We start from the raw sequence: 16980 nt of genomic DNA, 5'->3' as shown, positions 1-16980 counted from the left end.
TGCATCAAAATAAGGAGAGGAAGCCGGACGCGGTGGCACTCGCCTGTCATCCCAGCAGATCAGGAGGCTGAGGCAGGAGGATCGCAAGTTCAAAGCCAGCCTCAGCAATGGCGAGGCACTAAGCAACTCAGTGAGACTCTAAATAAAATACAAAATAGAGATGGGGATGTGGCTCAGTGGTCGAGTGCCCCTGGATTCAGTCCCTGATACAAAAAATAAAAAGTAAAATAAGGGGAGGAGGGGTTGGGGTGGTGACTCAGTGGTAGAGCACTCGCCTAGAGGCACTGGGTTCCATCCTTAGCACCACATAAAAATAAAATAAAGGTATTGTGTCCACCTACAACTTAAAAAAATTTTTTACATATTTCTTAAAAATAAGGGAGGAGTGGGGAGTGAAATCAAACTCCATGCCTGCATGATCTTGTCAAAATGCATCCAGCTACTGTGTATAATGTTGCTCTAATAAAAAGCCAGTCCCCAGGGCTGGGGATGTGGCTCAAGCGGTAGCGCGCTCGCCTGGCATGCGTGCGGCCCGGGTTCGATCCTCAGCACCACATACCAACAAAGATGTTGTGTCCGCCAAGAACTAAAAAATAAATATTAAAAAAAAATTTCTCTCTCTCTCTCTCTCCTCTCTCACTCTCTCTTTAAAAAAAAAAAAAAAAAAAAAAAGCCAGTCCCCGTCATCCCAGTGACTCAGAAGGCTGAAGGAGGAGGCTTGCGAGTTTGAGGCCAGTTTTAGCAATACAGCAAGATCCCCGGCAACTTAGCGAGATCCCATCTCAAAATTAAAATAATAATAGAAAGGGCTGTAGCTGTAGCTCAGGGGTAAGGCACCCCTGGGTTCAATCCCCAGTGCCACACACAAAAAAAGCCACACTCCACCTCGCCCGCTGAGCATCATGGCTCTGTGCCCTCCTGTGAGGCTGGTGGGTTGGTTTCACAGTTCTCAACCTCTTGCTTTGAAAATGAAATCCCAGACTCATTACCTCCTGATGCCTTTGTGTCACCAGTGTAAGAGGGAAGCCCCTGGCTGTGGGACGAGGGTCAGCCACTGGTCCCCAAAGCCAGTCCTAGGGAGGAGCCGTGGTGAGGTCAGGGGAGGGAGCTTTGTTGTGGGTGTGGCTACACCAGGAAGAACAGAGAGGTCTTGCGCCTGGGCTCTGTCTCCAGGGGCTGGTCGAGGGCAAGGGGAGCTAGGCTTGGGGTCTGCAGAGCTGGCACAGCAGGCATCCTGCTCCATCGGCTCAGGATCCACCGTAAGAGCTTCGTGGGCACCGACAAGGTCACTGGTGCTTGGGGGTGGGGCTTCTAGTCCTCCTCATGAGGTGTTTATGGGTCAGACCTGCGTCCCTGGAATCCAGGTGACCACAGGAGAGATGACTCAGGGGGCTCAGAGGGGAAAGAAAGTCCCCATGGCCAGGTGGAGCCGGGGGCACAGTGGGGTCAGCTAGTCAGTGACGGAACCCCTTCAAATGCCAGTGGTATGGAGAGAACGGATTGGCAGGGATGCGGGGACAGGAGGAGTGCTGAGCCGGCTTCAGGAACCCTGGGGCCTGCTCCACCCCAGCCCAGGATGAAAGCTTGGGCACATGGCAGCCGCTCTGAGTCCATCACCCTGCTCATGAATCGAGGCCGCATTGGTGACATCGAAGGCTTGTTAGAGAATTACATGTGCGGAGTTTTTTCTTTCTTTTTTCTTTTTTTAGTTGTAGATAGACACAATGCCTTTATTTTTATTTATTTTTATGTGGTGCTAAGGATGGAACCCAGGGCCTTATGCGTGTGAGGCAGGTGCTCTGCCACTGAGCTACACCCCCAGCCCTGCTAACTTGTTTATTTTTTTATTTTGAGACAGGGCCTTGCTAAGTGATGTTGGCCCCGAATTTGCAGTCCTCCTGCCTCGGCCTCCCACGTCACTAGGATCACAGGCATGTGCCGTGCGCCCGGCCACGCATGGTGTTTTTGAGTGTAGGGCCTAGCACACATGTGTCTTGGCCTGGCTTTTCCAGGTGAAAGACTGAGGCAGAGATCTGCGGGCAGGAGGTGTGGGGCTCATCCTCAGGAGCAGCACGTGAAGCAGGGAGGTGGGCAAGGCCAGGACACTGTGAGGGGAGCCGACCCAGCTGCAGCAGAGGCGCCAGCTGGCACCAGGTGGCACTGTGGAGCTGGGTGCCCACCTAACTGTGCAGGAGCAGGGAGAGGGCCCACGCTGGCATCCACCAGGCCCTGCCAGGCATGACCTTGGATGAGGCAGCTTCCTGGAGGGTCTCTGCTGCGGCAGGAGTGCCCTGGTCTTGAAGGGGGCCTGGGTGGCCCTCCACAACATGGGCTGTGAGGTCGGTTATGAGAATACTGTAGCGCTGGGCTTTAGGAGGCTCGGAGCTCTGCCAGGCAGGGAACCCATCTGCCCACACCCAGAAGGCACTCAAATGACCTTGGAGGGACGAGAGAGCAGGTGGCTGGGTTCCTCAGGTGCATTGCTGGAAGGTGCCCTGTCCCCGTTTTCTGTCACTAGGAGGACTACAACCACATCCACGGGGGCAAGTGGACCGTGAGCAACCTGCGGCTGTACCTGGAGAGCACCCGCGGCAAAGAGGTGACCAGCAAGCTGTTTGACGAGATCCACTGGATCATCGTGCAGTCCCTGAAGGCTGTGGCGGTGAGTGCCAGGTTCAGGGGCCAGGTGGGCACCGGGATGAAGGCCCTCAGGAGCTGGCCGTGCTCACCACCGGGCTGCTCTTGTTGTTTTGCTAAAAGTACCCCCGTGTTCACGTCCTCACTGTCCGCCAGTGAGCCAGAGGCGGAGGTGGCTTCAGGAAGGCAGAGGCCCCCTCAGGGCGTCGCTGCTCAGTGAGCTGGGTCCAGCTTCCCACGTGTGGCCACAGGCCCTGCGTCCTCTGCGGCAGCCCAGGCGCCCCGACACCATCGTCGGCTCTCCCTGTGCCCACTGGCTCCAGGTGAATGTTTCTGTGGGAAGCGAGTGATGGAGGTGGACCCTCCTGTCTGGCTCCAGTCTCCGCTGCTCCATGAACATTTAGAGCTGACCTGCTCCTCCTCCGCTCTTCTGTTTGCGGCTTGTGTTGCTCTGAAGCCGGCGTGCACCTGCCCTGAGGGGGGAGAGGAAGAGTGCTTAGAGCCCCTCGTGCTGGCCCTCACGTTCGGGGCTTCACAGATGGTATCTCTGAGGTGTCTGATCACCCCGACTTGACACACGAGAAAATGGGGGCTCGAGCCCTAGAGCTAGGAAGCGAGGGCCTGGCATTGGCTCAAGGCCCAGCAGTCCTCTACCTCACCAGTGAGGGTCGGGAGGCACCAGCCCACGTCCGAGGCCCTCACCGGAGACTGGGTCCCTCCACCTGGTCTCATGGTCTTGCTGCTGAGCTGGCCTCTGACGGGCCCTCCCCCACTCAGGTGTGGGACCAAGGACATGTAGCCATGGAATGTTGTTGGAGGGTGCCGGCCACATCCTAGTCTTTTTTTTTTCTTTTTTTAGAGAGAGAGAGAGAATTTTAATATTTATTTTTTAGTTCTCGGCGGACACAACATCTTTGTTTGTATGTGGTGCTGAGGATCGAACCCGGGCCACACGCATGCCAGGCGAGCGCGCTACCGCTTGAGCCACATCCCCAGCCCCTCACATCCTAGTCTTTTAAGAAAGGTACTTTATAAATCTTCAGAAGCCGGGCTGGGGTTGTGGCTCGCGTATTCTGTCCACCTACAACTAAAAAACATATCAAAGAAAAATCTTCAGAAGCTTAAGAAATGAAGTTGAAGAGCCAAAGAGCCACAGCCAGACTGCAGCACCGGGCCCGCAGACCGAGGGCCGGGAGGAGCCCTGCGCCAGCGCCGGTGTGTGAAGTCGCTGTGCTCAGAGGCTTGGGCTGAGCGTGGGGCGCATCTGCAACCCTCCATTGGAGACCCCGGTGGAGACCTTGGTGGAGACCCCGGTGGAGACCTCCTAGAGTGTGGGCCGTCCCCCCTCCTGCCTGTGCGGCTGGAAAGGCAGGTCACAGAAGTCACCTGAAGAAGGCCTGAGACAGGAAAAGGTGACCGGGGCCTTTCCAGGTCTAGAGTGATGTACTTCCTGCTCTCCCAGGAGCTCTGAGTGCTGTGCGGTGGATCGCAGGCTTCATCATTGGTTTGTGTTGACAGTTCGGAGGAGAAAGACCCAGGAGCTGGGTCATTGCTGGCACTCGTCTTGGGGACCCAGTTCCATACCTTCCTGCTGCATTGACAGAAGCCTGTCCCTCTGGCTCGGTGGCAGGTTGTGAGGGGGTGCCAGCTCAGCTGTGCTTTAAGCCTCGTACCTGCCTGTTCTGAGTCTGAGACTTACATAGTGAGCTGAGCCAGACACCAGTGTCACGGGGCTTGTGAACAGTGCCCCGAGGTCAGCTTACTGACCCAGAGGAGTTAGGTGCTATTATTTATTTTTAATATGTATTTTTCAATTGTAGTTGGATACAGTACCTTTATTTTATTTATTTATCTTTACGTGGTGCTGAGGATCGAACCCAGGACCTCGCACATGCTAGGTGAGTGCTCTACCGTTGAGCCACAACCCCAGCCAAGGTGCCATTATTTGTCTATTTATTTTCCCCTGGTGCCAGCAACTGAACTCAGGGTGGTTCTACCACTGAGCCACACCCCGGCCTTTTTTTGTTTTTGGTTTGGGGACATGGTCTTGCTGAGTTGCTGAGGCTGGCCTTGGCTTTAGGGTCCTCCCGCCTTAGCTCTGAGTGGCTGGGGTTACAGGAATAATCCGGGGTGCGTCCTGTGCAAGCCGCCCTCTCAGTTGCTTCCAGCCACTGCAGACCCCCCTGGAGTGGTGGGGCTTTGGGGAAAGCTGGCTCGTTGACCAAGAAAGACTGCTGATGTCAGGCTTTCAGTGGTGACGTGATTCCACCAGGATCCACCCACTGCCGCCCAGCTTCCCTCCCTCAGTGAATGAGGAGGGGTCCCAGGCTGGGTCCCCTGAGACTTTCCACTGAAATCAAGGGTTTTGTTTAAGCAGAGCCACTTGCCACCAAGGGATGAAAAGGCCTCACCTGCTTGTCTCTGGGGTTCACTGGTGGGGTGCACAAGAATCCCCGAAGGGCGTGTGAAACTACTGACCCTGGGCCACTCCTGGTGGGTGGTGTCCAGGGGGAGGACCCGGGAATTTGCACAGTGAGCAAGGAGCTGGGTTGGTTTGTTTTGTTTGTACTTTAATCACTGAGCACCCCCCCCCCCCTCTAAAGTGTCTTAAGGCCTTGCTAAGTTGCTGCTTCTGGTCTTGAATTTGTGATCTGTGATCCTCCTGCCTCAGCCTCCCAATTTGCTGGGATTCCAGGCGTGCGCCACGCCCAGCTGGGTTGTTTCTAACATTCTTGGAGTAGTTTAGGTGAGGGATGTGGAAGTGGAATGGGACTGATTGTCACAAGGACCCTGAGAAACTGTAAGCGAGTGGACTGACTCATCACTGGAAGCAGAGCTTCGTAGTGGGACACTCAGGTGGCACAGGGCTGGGAGGAAGTGGAAGTCTCTGGTGGCCAGCGTGTGTGCAGGCTGCGTGGGCCTTCTCCCCAGTGCCCAGGCTGGACTTGTGTGGCTCAGGACAGTCTCACACTGGCGGACATTCAGGGCTGACCGTGGGGAGCCTCTGGCCAGCAGGATGTGGAGACAGTTATTGCTTCCCTGATCCCTGTTGGGTGGAGGCAGGTTCTATCTCTAAGCCCTGGGAACAAAGGGAGGAACCTGGTCACAGGAAGCCAGGACTGTGGGAGGCCTGAGGTGTGACACCAGCTGGATAACTGCTGTCTCTTCCCCGCAGCCGGTGATGAACAATGACAAGCACTGCTTCGAGTGCTACGGCTACGACATCATCATCGACGACAAGCTGAAGCCCTGGCTGATCGAGGTAACTGCGGGGGATTGGGAGGCCTGCACTGGGCTCGCCTCTGCAGCCCGCCCTCAGGCTGCCCAGCATGCACCCAGCGGGCCCCGGCCAGCGTTCTCCAGGCTGGGCAAGAGGACTGGGACAGAGGCTCGGGTTGGGCAGCCAGGAGTGCACCCTGGGAACCTTCTCTACCCTGAGCCCCATCTGGGAGTGCGGTGGGGCTGGGGTCCCTCTCCAGATGAGCACGGAGCTTGGTGACCAGGACCCTCAAGCCTCGGGAGCTTCAAGGCTGTTGGTGCTCCAGCAGCCCTGCACCCTGTCCCTTGAGTCCTCATGGGGGCCGCTCCTCTCCAGGGAGGGGGCTCCAAACCTCAAAGTGCTCTGTCAGCAGGAGTCTGCTGTCCAGAGGTCAGGGAAGCTCTGGCTCTTCCTGGGCCTGTAGGAAGGCAGTTTGGAAGTGGGTTGATCTGTCTATTCCCAGGAGTAGGGAGGACTCATGGTGGCTGTGCCAGGGGCGCAGGGGTACGTGTGCCCTGCTGTGCAGAGGGCCCTTTCCTGGTGACAGGCCACGCTGCACAGCAGGCCTGAGCTTCCTGCTCACCTTGCCCAGGTGCTGCAGGTGAGCCAAAGCCGGCTCTGAGCGCGCTGTGGGAGCGAAAGCGTCCCGCTCTGCGCTCTGCGGGTTCTTGGCCACGTTTTGCTCAGAGTGTCTCCTCACCAGGCTCCTGTGGAGGTGGAGCTCAGGCCGAGGCCCAGTGGCCCTTCAGGCCAGGAAGCCCTGGGTCCTCCTGAGTCGTAGGGCGGGGCTGAGGGTTAGGAAAGTCAGAGAGCCCCCCAGCGGCTGCTGGAAGAGCCCAGATTCCTGCGCACAGGCTGGCTATGTTCCAGGGTTTTCCAGGGACCTCACTTGCTCTGCTGCCAAAGCTCTGTGTGTTGGGGGGGGGGGTAGGTGTATAACGTGTGCTTTTTTCCTGCATCTTAAACGGAGTATCTTGAATGGGAGCCAAGCTTTCCTTGATGAGCTAGGATCCTAAATGTAGCCATTTTTTCCTGTTTCATATGTATGTGTGGCACTGGGATTCGAACCCAGGGGTGCTCTACTATTGAGCCACACCCCCAGCCCTTTTTAATTTCTTTTTCTTTTTTCTTTTTTCTTTGAGACAGAGAGTTTCCCAGGCTGGCCTCAAGCTTACGACTCTCCTGCCTCAGCCTCCCTCGTAGCTGGAATTATAGGCATGTACCACCATATCCAGCTAGACCATTATTTATTTCTTTTCTTTTAAAAATTATTGATTGATTGATTAATTGATTTTTTTTAATATTTATTTTTTTTAGTTCTTGGCAGACACAATATCTTTGTTTGTATGTGGTGCTGAGGATCGAACCCGGGCCACACGCATGCCAGGCGAGTGCTGCTACTGCTTGAGCCACATCCCCAGCCCATGATTTTTATTATTTATTTATTTGTACTAGGAATTGAAGCCAGGGGCACTCAACCACTGAGCCACATCTCCAGCCCTTTTTTAAATATATTTTATTTAGAGTCAGGGTCTTGCTAAGTTGCTTAGGGCCTTGCTTTTCCTGAGGCTGACTTTGGACTCGAGATCCTCCTGCCTCAGCCTCAAGAGCTGCTGGGATTATAGATGTGTGCCACCGCACCCAGCTTATTTTTAATTTTTTTTTTTAATTGGGGACTGAACCCAGGGGCACTTAAAACACTGTGCCACATCCTCAGTCCTATTTATTTTTGGGACTTACTGGGACTGTGGTTGTGGCTCAGAGGTAGAGCACTTAGCTGGTATGTGAGACAAGGTCTTACTAAGTTGCTCAGGGCCTCACTAAGTTGCTGAGGCTGCTTTGAACTTTTGATCCTCCTGCCTCAGCCTCCTGAGCCACTGGGATTACAGGCATGCACCGTTGTCCCCAGCCTACAGTGGTAATTTTAAAGGCAGCTAAGATCCTAGGATTCCTGATAGTGTCTACAGTAGACCCCCTGCCAGCCACACAGGTCCTGTGCCCCTCCAGCCTGTGACCTCCTTGAGGGGATGGGCCAGCTGCTCTCTGGGAGAAACCTGACTCATCACAGGTCTGCTGCCTCTGTCCCCCAGGGCCTGGGGGCTAACCATTTCACCTGTGGGGTTTGGGGCTTGCCTCAGTGCTCAGAGGCTTTGGGGGACCCACTCCTGTGTGTCAGCAGGTCCCCACTTGAGTCAGAGTGCTGCTTCCTGGTGAGGAGTGGCTCTTTTATAAAAAAGGAAGGCCTTTCCTTTACCTCAAACCCCATCTGCTGTGTGTCAGGGTCCTCTGGGCCACTGACCTGGTTCTGGGTGGCTTTTGGTACTTAGGACATAGCAGAGTGTGATTTGAGGTGACATAAAGTTATATTTATGCTGACCCCAGGGTTTTATGGGTGTGATAGCTGATTTGAGGATTCTAATCCTAATCGTGTTTTTCAATATCAGTTCTGCTTTATCTAACAGCTAATAAAATTAGATCACAAAATGTTCCCCGTACAAGACGGGAACATTAAATAATGTTAGTAAAGCGTCATAAAGTCATATTCAGTCATGACGGCCACCTAAACCGGGTGGCAGCCGTGTCCTCTCCCGCGGGCCTGGAGGAGCGAGGGCACGGTGCAGACTGTGGTTTTCCTCTCTTAGGTAAACGCGTCCCCGTCCCTCACCTCCAGCACTGCCAACGATCGGATCCTCAAGTACAACCTCATTAACGACACCCTCAACATCGCTGTCCCCAACGGCGAAATCCCAGACTGCAAATGGAACAAGTCCCCTCCAAAGGAAGTTCTTGGGAATTACGAAATTCTGTAAGTCGCGTGTGGCCCTGCAGTTGTCCCGTGAGGCGTGTCAAGGCCCCGCATGGGTGTTGGAGGCAGAGTGTCTCATTCATGATGCCGCGGCAGGGCTCACAGAAGAGAGGAAAGCGAGGCCGTTCGTTCTGCTCAGGCACTGGGGGGTCTGGGACAGCTGGGAGCCCGGTGGACCTGGCACTGGGCGCCCCCTCAGGGCTGTGTGACGCCGAGGAGCTCCTGTCCGTGGGCACCTCGTAAACTGGAGCGAGAGCCTGTCCTGCGGCTGGAGGGAGCACAAAAATACTATTTAGAACCCAGACAGTAGCCAGGTGCGACAGCGCACACCTGAAATCCCCATGACTTGTGACAGGGAAGGCTGAGGTAGGGAGATCGCAAGTTCAAGGCCAGCCTTAGCAATCGAGCAGACCCTGCCTCAACCAAAACATAAAAAGTAGCTCAGGGGCAGGGTGCAGGATCCTGGACTCCATCCTGTACCGCAGAACAAACAAACAACAATGGTAACTGTTCTGTCAAAACCCAGAAGAGAGGCTTTTGAATAGGAAGGGCCATAGACACCGCCTGGCTCTGTCTGGGTTCCGTTTGCTCCCCAGGTGCCACAGCACTGGGAGGACAGCGCCAGGTCCCAGCCGCTCGCCAGCCAGGTGCTCAGTTGCTGTGGTTTTCCGGCTGCGTGGCACAGGCTTCCGTCCTCATGGGCTGAGTGTGGCCATGTCCCCTCCCTCAGCAGTTCTGCCCACCCCCCTTGCCAGGTGCTAGGGGGGCCAGGAGACACAGGAAGCGTCACTGCAGCCCTCAGTCAGTGATGCAGACGCCCAGCAAGCCATAGGGTGGTAGCCTGTGGATGGGGTGTCTGGGGCCGTAGCAATCTCCAGGGACAGGGGCGCTGGCCCTGTGCAGAGGGGCTCCCTTACCAGGCTGGGAGGAGAGCAGCACCGGGTGGGGTGTCCTGCTGTCCCTCCCCAGGGCAGAGTGGGCCCTGTGGAGTCTGCCATGTGGGGAGCAGGGGTGCCCGGGCCTCTCCCTCCCTGCACATCCGCCCTGTCTGCCACCAGGAGCACAGTGCAGGCGTCCTTCCACCCAAGGGTTTCTGAGACAGACCCCCTGCACCCGCGGATTCTGGTTCTGGGAATGACCCTGAGGCAGAAGCACACCCTTGGCCAGGAGCCCGCAGAATGCAGCCTGCAGCAGGCCGGCCCCCTTGGCCCTTTTTGGGTGGTGCAGAGTCCGCAGATGACCGAGGGTCCGTGGGCAGGATGCACTTAACCGCGAGTGGAGGCAGGAGGAAGCTCTGCGTTAGGGATACGGAGTCCTGGGTCTGAGCCCTGTCCTCAGTGGGCAGTCATGGGAGGGGTGGGCAGCATCTCTCCACCTGAGGGACCTTGGAGGACCCCACTGCAGCAGAAGGGCAGGGACTTGCTCTGATGCCGTTTGGCTGGCACAGGGCACCCAGGCTCCGTCCAGCTCCTGCAGATGCCGGACACTTTCCCGCCCCACTCAGCCGCTGGCCCTGGCACCGCCCGTGCTGGTGAGCATTGGAGACCAGGCGGCCAGGACCTGGAGGGCATCATAGGCCCTGCGGGCGGTGTGCGCCTGATCTGGTCCCCTCCTGTCAGCCTCTGGCCCCTACCAGGGGTGCTGGGCAGAGGGTTTGGAGACACGGGGCCTCCCATCACTGCACGGGGCTAACCTTGGTGTCTCATTTGTGTTCATTGCCAGCATCTGTCTGGGAGCCTGTTAAAATGTCCACTGCAAGGTGGGACAGGGCCCTGTCCTCAGTAGCAATTGAACCGTGTGGTCCTCGAGGCTGTGGGCCGCTAAAGCTGCCTGTGGGCAGAGGGGCTGGAGCTGGGCGAGGTGGGACTGGGGCCAGGGGTCAGGCCTGCTGCTTCCCGGTGATATGTGCAGAGCCCCCTGTGATCCTGGAGATGGTCTATTTCCAGGTACGACGAGGAGCTGGCCCAGGGCGACGGGGCCGACCGGGAGCTCAGAAGTCGACCGGGGCAGCCCCTGGGGCCCAGGGCAGGCCGCACAAGAGACTCAGGACGATCCGTCCTCTCCACCTGGAAGTGACCACCAGCAAGAAGGAAGCCCTGCTGGGCCTTGTCAAGACGACCCCCTTCCCAGACCCCACTGAAGGCCTAAGACCTATTTTGGAATTTCCTCTTTTCTAGATCCTCTTTCCTGAGCCCTGTAAATAATAAAGCACTTATTTGGAAGGTCAAGGGGTCTGTTTCATGAGGGCAAAAGAACTGGCATGAATGTGTGGAACCAGCCCTTTTGACAAACAGTAAGAGCGCAGCCGGGACTCAGCTGGTTATGACAGTTATGAGGCGGGTGATGTTGCAGCCCTATCCAGAGACTCCAGAGGCCGAGGCAGGAGGACTGCAGGCTCGGCGAGGCCTGCCTCAGCAACTCAGGTAGCAATACCTGTCTCATAAAACAGAAAGGCCTGGGGGTGTCGCTCAGGGTAGAGTGCACCTGGCTCAATCCTCAGTACAGAACCCCACTACAGACGAGTTGGAAGGCCACCCTTATCACCTCCCCGAGTGGCGCTGCGCCCAGGGAGCCCTGGGTCCCGCCACACGGCAGCTTCAGCTTCGTTCCTTTCACCTTTGGAGGCGACCGTCATTTGTAGAGGCCTTGGTCAGGGTGCTCTCAGGAGAGACCTGTTTCTGTCACCCCAGGTTTGGAGGCAAGCACAGACCGTTCCCGCTAATGGCTTCTGTGGCGCCAGCATCTGGGACCCTGAGCACTGTTGGCAGCCATCAGCGGGGACGGGCCACGTGACGTCCATGGAGCCTCCCCAGACTCCAGGGTCTGAAGGAGAAACAGGGAAGGACCTGAGCCCACCTGGGAGACTGACGGACGGGGTGGGAGGGGTTCTTGGTAAGAGCCCTTTTCTGAGGGTCCCATCGGACCCTTGCACTAACTGAGTCACCATCTTGAAGGCTCCGCCTCCCTCTGTTCCAGGTCAGGGGCGGGGCTTGGGGTTTGTTCTCAGGGCATTGTGCTAAGTCCTGGGTCCCTGGGTCAGGCTGACCGAGAGCCCCCAGGCCACCCCGGACAGCATAGACATCCTTCCACGTGTGAGTGTGACCTCACGGGCATGTGGTTCTAATGACGTTTCCCTGCCAACTGAGGGGAAGGTCCTTGTGAGCCCAGAGGGTGCGCTGCGGGGAGCACCAAGTCACCCGATGGCATTCAGCCACAATCAGGCTGCCGCTCGGGACCTGTCTGCCCCTTGGCCTCCCTTTCGCGCGTGTGTTGTACAGCCAGCACCTCAGTGGTACGCTCCTTGCTGCTGTCGCAGCTGAGGGTTGATCCTCTGGTCAGGCTTGGGCTTGAGGCCTGGTTCTGTGTCTATTACCATGTCCTACACTGTCCCAGCGACTCTTGGGACCTTTATTTCCTGGTTTGTGAAAGGGGGTTAAGCTGGGAGTCGTGGCGCAGGCCTGTAATCCCAGAGGCTGGGGAGGCTGAGCCAGGAGGATGGCAAGTTTGAGGCCAGTTTGAGCAACTGAGTGAGTCCCTGTCTCAACAAAATAAAAATGGCTGGGGACGTGACCCAGTGGTGGAAGCACCCGTGGATTTGATCCCTGGCACCAAAAGAGGGGAGTTCATTGTTTTGCCTCAGAAATGCAGTGTGGGCCGCGCCACGGTTAACCTTCCGACCTCGGTCTCCTCTCTGATGACGAGGGTGGCACTGGGCTAGAAGAGAGTGCTAGTTGCTGATGGCTATTGCTGGGTGAGAGGTGCGGCTGGGGTTTGCATCAGACATTGGCTGTCCCATGAGTGACCAGGGTCTGGGGCAGATGTTTCCTCTGCACGGTGCCGAGCACTCAGCTGGGGAGCGTGCGGCGTCCTCGGCCTCGGAAGCATGTGAGCTGGGGTCAGTGCTGCTTGTCACCCGGCCCAGCTCCGGCAGTGACTCTCTTGGCCCAGGATGACAGCCTGTTTTCTGGCCACCACCCTCCCTCTATTTCCCTTCCTGATGGGCTGGGCCCGGGCCCAGGGCGGCACCAGCTGGTCATTTTCTCCATTTCTGACGGGTCAGACCTCTCCCAGGCTAAGCTCATCGTGCGCCTCTCCCAGCATTGCATGGGCTGCAGCCCGAGCCCCGGGCAGCCTCCTCACCGCGTCCCCGCTCCCCCCCCCCCCCCCCCGACACCTGGGCCACTGCTGGAGGGCCCCATCCCATCTTAGGGCTCCACCCTGAGTCCACGGGCTTTTTCTGTCCCAGGCCCGTGGTCCTTTAGCTCTACCAGCTCCTGTGCTGGGGAGGGTGGAGGCCGCCTGGCCCTGGGCTCCTGCCCTTTACTTGCCAAAACTTCCTCTCTGTGCACTGTCCTCCAGCCCCACTCTCTCCGGACCCTTCTCTAGAAGGTGGTGAGCTCCCTCTAGGTGCCACTTCCACTCTGTGGCCTCCTGCCCGCCCGGCATCAGCTCATCCCGGGGTCAGGCGGGATCTGCTGCAGGGACTGCCCAGCCCTCTCTTCGCTGCTCTCAGCCGTAGCTGTGAATTCAGGGGAGAAACTGGATGAGGGGCGATGGGGATAAAGAAAAGACAGACACACAGAAAAAGCTGGGCCAGGTGGACAGCCAAGCTCTGATGGAGCTCCACTGACCCAAAGCTAGCTCAGCACGTTCATTATGGGGGTTTCATTAAAAGGTTCTTTGTGGGAAAGTTTCAGCAAAACAGACAACATGAAGGACGTGGGCCTGGCAAGACATTAGGGTCATCTTGTTATGCTCAGAATTCTCCATTCCCGGGAGTTGGTGACTGAGCCCAAGGTTCCGACTGATACAGCTGCATGCCTTCACACCTAGCCTCCTCTGGCTAGACATCACCATAGCAACGGGGCCACCTTGACCTGCACCTTTGCACAGGCAGTTCCCAGCGCAAAAGCAGCCATGAGGGAGTCAGACCATGATTCAAATCACCACTCTCCACCGGGACCCTGGGCAGCTGCCCGCCAGGGCTGGAGCCGAGGCCTGGCACCCTGGACCCTGGGCACCCATACCCAGGCACCCACAGGTGTTCGCTGTGTCATTTAACATGAGCTGTGCCCAAATGGAGCACCCTGGGGGTTTTCAGGACTCTCTGTGAGCCAGCAAGAGCGCATTGGCTTTGTTTCCTGTTTCTCAGAGGATGGGCCAGGAGCTGCAGGCCCCGCTCTAGGAGACCATGTTTGTACAGGAAGATACGCTCGGTCTTCTCTGGTTTCGTTCCAGCTACAAATGCTTTAAAGTCAAACTCGGCCTTCTTCTCTATTTGTGGGATGAAGTGTTGCCCAGCTTTAGATTAGAAAATGAAGCCCATTATGCAATTATCATTTGTTCTGTTTTTATTTGGTCCTGGGGATTGAACCCAAAGGCCATTAACCACTGAGCCACATCTCCATCCCCTTTTTGATTTTTTAAATAAGTTGTTTAGGGCCTTGCTTAGTGGCTGAGGCTGGCCTCAAACTTGCAGTCCCCCTGTCTTTGCCAAGCCTCTGGGATGGCAGGCGTGTGCCACCACACCTGGCCCCATTAAGATCTTTGTAAACAGGACAGTGTCATTCTCCCTGTTTGTTCCCCAGGAGCAAGTTCAAGTTCTAGCTCACGCTTGCTCCTGGTGCGGGTCCTGGTGTAGCTGCTGGGCTGTTTGCAGGACCCAGCTGGGGACTGCAGTGTCCCCTACAGGCAGCCACTGGCTTCCCCTGCCTGCCATATGTGCCCCACAACACGTGTTTACTACCTTGATTTTCTTATATAAAATGCCATCAGGTTGTCCCAGCCAAAGTCTGAGTGCTCTTCCTGGGACTTCGAGTAGATCTTTTCAGACGGTGAATTTTTGAGGAGCGTGGGGTGTGAAGCTGCACTCGGAAGGGCTTTGCAGGTGGCCTGGCTGCTGTGCAGCCCTGTCATCAGCAGCCCCTTCTTAGGCACAGGGACAAGGATTCAGTCCCCTAGACACCACATACCTCCAACAGCCACGTCACCAGCCTCCTCATCGACAGCCCTGCTGCGTGGGGCAGGGTGGAGGGACACTACACATAAGAACGGCAGGAGGGTGGCCCGGCCTGCACGGCTGTGGAGCCCCATCACAGGCTGGGAAGCCGGCCCATGGGATCTGATTCTGCAGGGGCGTCACCTTTAGGCCCTCGGCGACGTCAGGCTGCCGTGTAGGTGTGTGGTTCAAGAGGTTCCCCCTCCACCAAGACTCCTGTTCACTCAGACCCCAGAATGTGACCTTGAGAGAGGGTCTTTGACATTAGTTAGTTCACCCGTCATTTGCTCTAGCCCACAGGAAACCCCCAGGGTCAGCAGAGAGGATCCAGGGGGTCCTCCTCCCCCAGCTGGCCCTGGATGACAGCTGGGAGCCTGTCATCCTGCCTGCAGGGCCCCCCAGCCTGGCCCACAGCACTGTGGTCACCTGCATTGTGCTGTCCACCTCTCCCAGCGCCAGGCTTCCACTTCCTCCCAGCCCCACTGTGTGAGCCAGCTTCGAGTGTCCCCAGATCGCTACTATTCTGTCCCTGCACCTGGTACAAGTCCACCAGCCGGGCGGGTTCCTTGGAGCCTTGGTGTCTGATTTCAGGGCCTTCTCAGTACTTCCCTCTCCCTCACTCTTAATCCATTGTTGGTTTCAGCCACCTGAATGCTGTCCCCTCTGTCACCCTGCCCCCATTCCTCTCAGTTCCTCTCCCAGAGCTGCAGCCTTCCTCCCGGCCCTGGAGCTGCTTCTCTGAAGGGATCACCTGATGGCCGGTCCTGTGCTTCCGGACTCCTCCTGGCTCTCAGGGTTCTCCAGGGGGTGGAGGCAGCTGGGGCTGGTGGTACCCAGGGAGCTCTCCAGGGCAGGGCTGGGGAGGAGACACCTGGGCTCCCTCCTGCTGGACATCCCTCCTCCTGTGGCCACAGACTCTGCAGGCCTGAGCCCCTGTAGCCTGCACTTCTGGGCTGATTTTCACTCTGGCTGGACCGGCTCTCTGGTGGGCCTCGTGGCTGCAGGGCCTGTCAGGGAGGAGGGCCAGGCCTGCCGGGTTCACCCCTGTCTCAGTTGCCCTGACGCGTCCACAGACAGTGTCGGGTGGTGAGGGGTGAGGAAGGGACACTGCAGGCCATTCCAGCTGGGGAGACCTCACACTGGAAGCCCTCGCTCTGACGTGGTCCCCAAACGACAGAAAGCAGCGCTAAGGACCATGAGCAGGCCTGACCCTCAGGTCATGGTATCCTCCTGCTGAACATAAAAAAAAAAGGCACAAAACATTAACAGACAAGAGCAAGACCCCCCATGGCCCTGCATGACACTGTCCCAGCCGCAGGGTGCCCCCCCAGCTGGGGCCTGGCCCTGGGCTGTCCTGGGACAAGGCTTATCCTAGGCTGCCAGAGAACTCTCCCCTCCCACAGGACTCTGCACAGAGCACCGCCCTGGCATCAGTGTCCCCAAACTCCCCAACGAAACACCACCTAGCAGAAGAGCCGCAGGACCTTGCCCTGGGGGTATTTTTTGGCCCCCACTGGTTCAGACCTTCATTGGGCAGAGGCCTGGAAAAGGGCTGTGACTCCCCAGGGTCACACAGCTAGGGAAGGGCAGTGTGACTGCCATGTGCTACCTCTGTATGAGAAGGTCAAAGACAGACTGAGGCTGAGCTCCCGTGACCACCGAGCAATACCCAGGGGTGAAGATGGACAGATGGTGGTGCTCACTGGCCGTATAGGATCTGGGAAAGCAGAAGTGCTCAAGGAAACACCCGGGAGTAATGACAGACAGAATCAGGCAGCAGAGGACCAGGACCCTCTCTCTGCCCTGCAGCTTGCTGGCTGTGTGACTATCAGCAAGTGACTGAGCCTCTCTGAGCTGTGCTTTCTCATCTGCCTGGTGGAGATTATGACCTGAGCCCCACCTGCCTTACATGGTCATCCCGAGGAAGGGAAGATAAAGGCTGCAGAAAGGCCAAACCAGCGTTAGTTAACTTCTTTGGGGGGAGGGGGGAGTACCAGGAATGGAACCCAGGGGCACTTTGTTACTGAGCTACATCCCTAGCCTTTTTATTTCGTTTATTTTGAGATAGGATCTCACTATTGATCCTGCTTCCCCGAAGGTTGAAGTATAATCCCAGAGAAGCTTTATTGAAAGGCTAGAAGAGACTTCAACCTGGAGGAATCCGTGGGATGAGGAAGTCCCATCCCTTCATACATCTAAAGTTTTCTTTGTTCTTTTACCTTCTTCCCCTCATCTCCTTCATTTCCCCTCATCCTCTGTGTGTGACTGGGAAAGCCACAA

At 56.9% G+C, this 16980-nt stretch overlaps 1 protein-coding gene across 4 annotated transcripts in view; it reads left to right on the top strand.

The window, feature by feature from the left end:
• Nucleotides 1-10924, top strand: part of TTLL1 (TTL family tubulin polyglutamylase complex subunit L1) — a 28179-nt gene extending 17255 nt beyond the window's left edge. For all 4 annotated transcript variants that reach the window (XM_081309351.1, XM_081309352.1, XM_081309349.1 and 1 more), the window contains 4 exons: nt 2519-2662; nt 5813-5899; nt 8539-8702; nt 10649-10924. In XM_081309351.1, coding sequence (XP_081165477.1) covers nt 2519-2662; nt 5813-5899; nt 8539-8702; nt 10649-10778 — 525 coding nt within the window. In that variant the 3' untranslated portion in view covers nt 10779-10924. The remainder of the gene's footprint in view (nt 1-2518; nt 2663-5812; nt 5900-8538; nt 8703-10648) is intronic.
• The last annotated feature ends 6056 nt before the right edge of the window (nt 10925-16980 follow it).

The sequence above is a fragment of the Spermophilus citellus genome, assembly GCF_964194105.1.
Source record: "Spermophilus citellus genome assembly, chromosome: 10".
Lineage (NCBI taxonomy): Eukaryota > Metazoa > Chordata > Mammalia > Rodentia > Sciuridae > Spermophilus > Spermophilus citellus.
The sequence above is the reverse complement of the archived record's forward strand: the minus strand, read 5'-3'. Positions and strand labels throughout refer to the sequence as shown.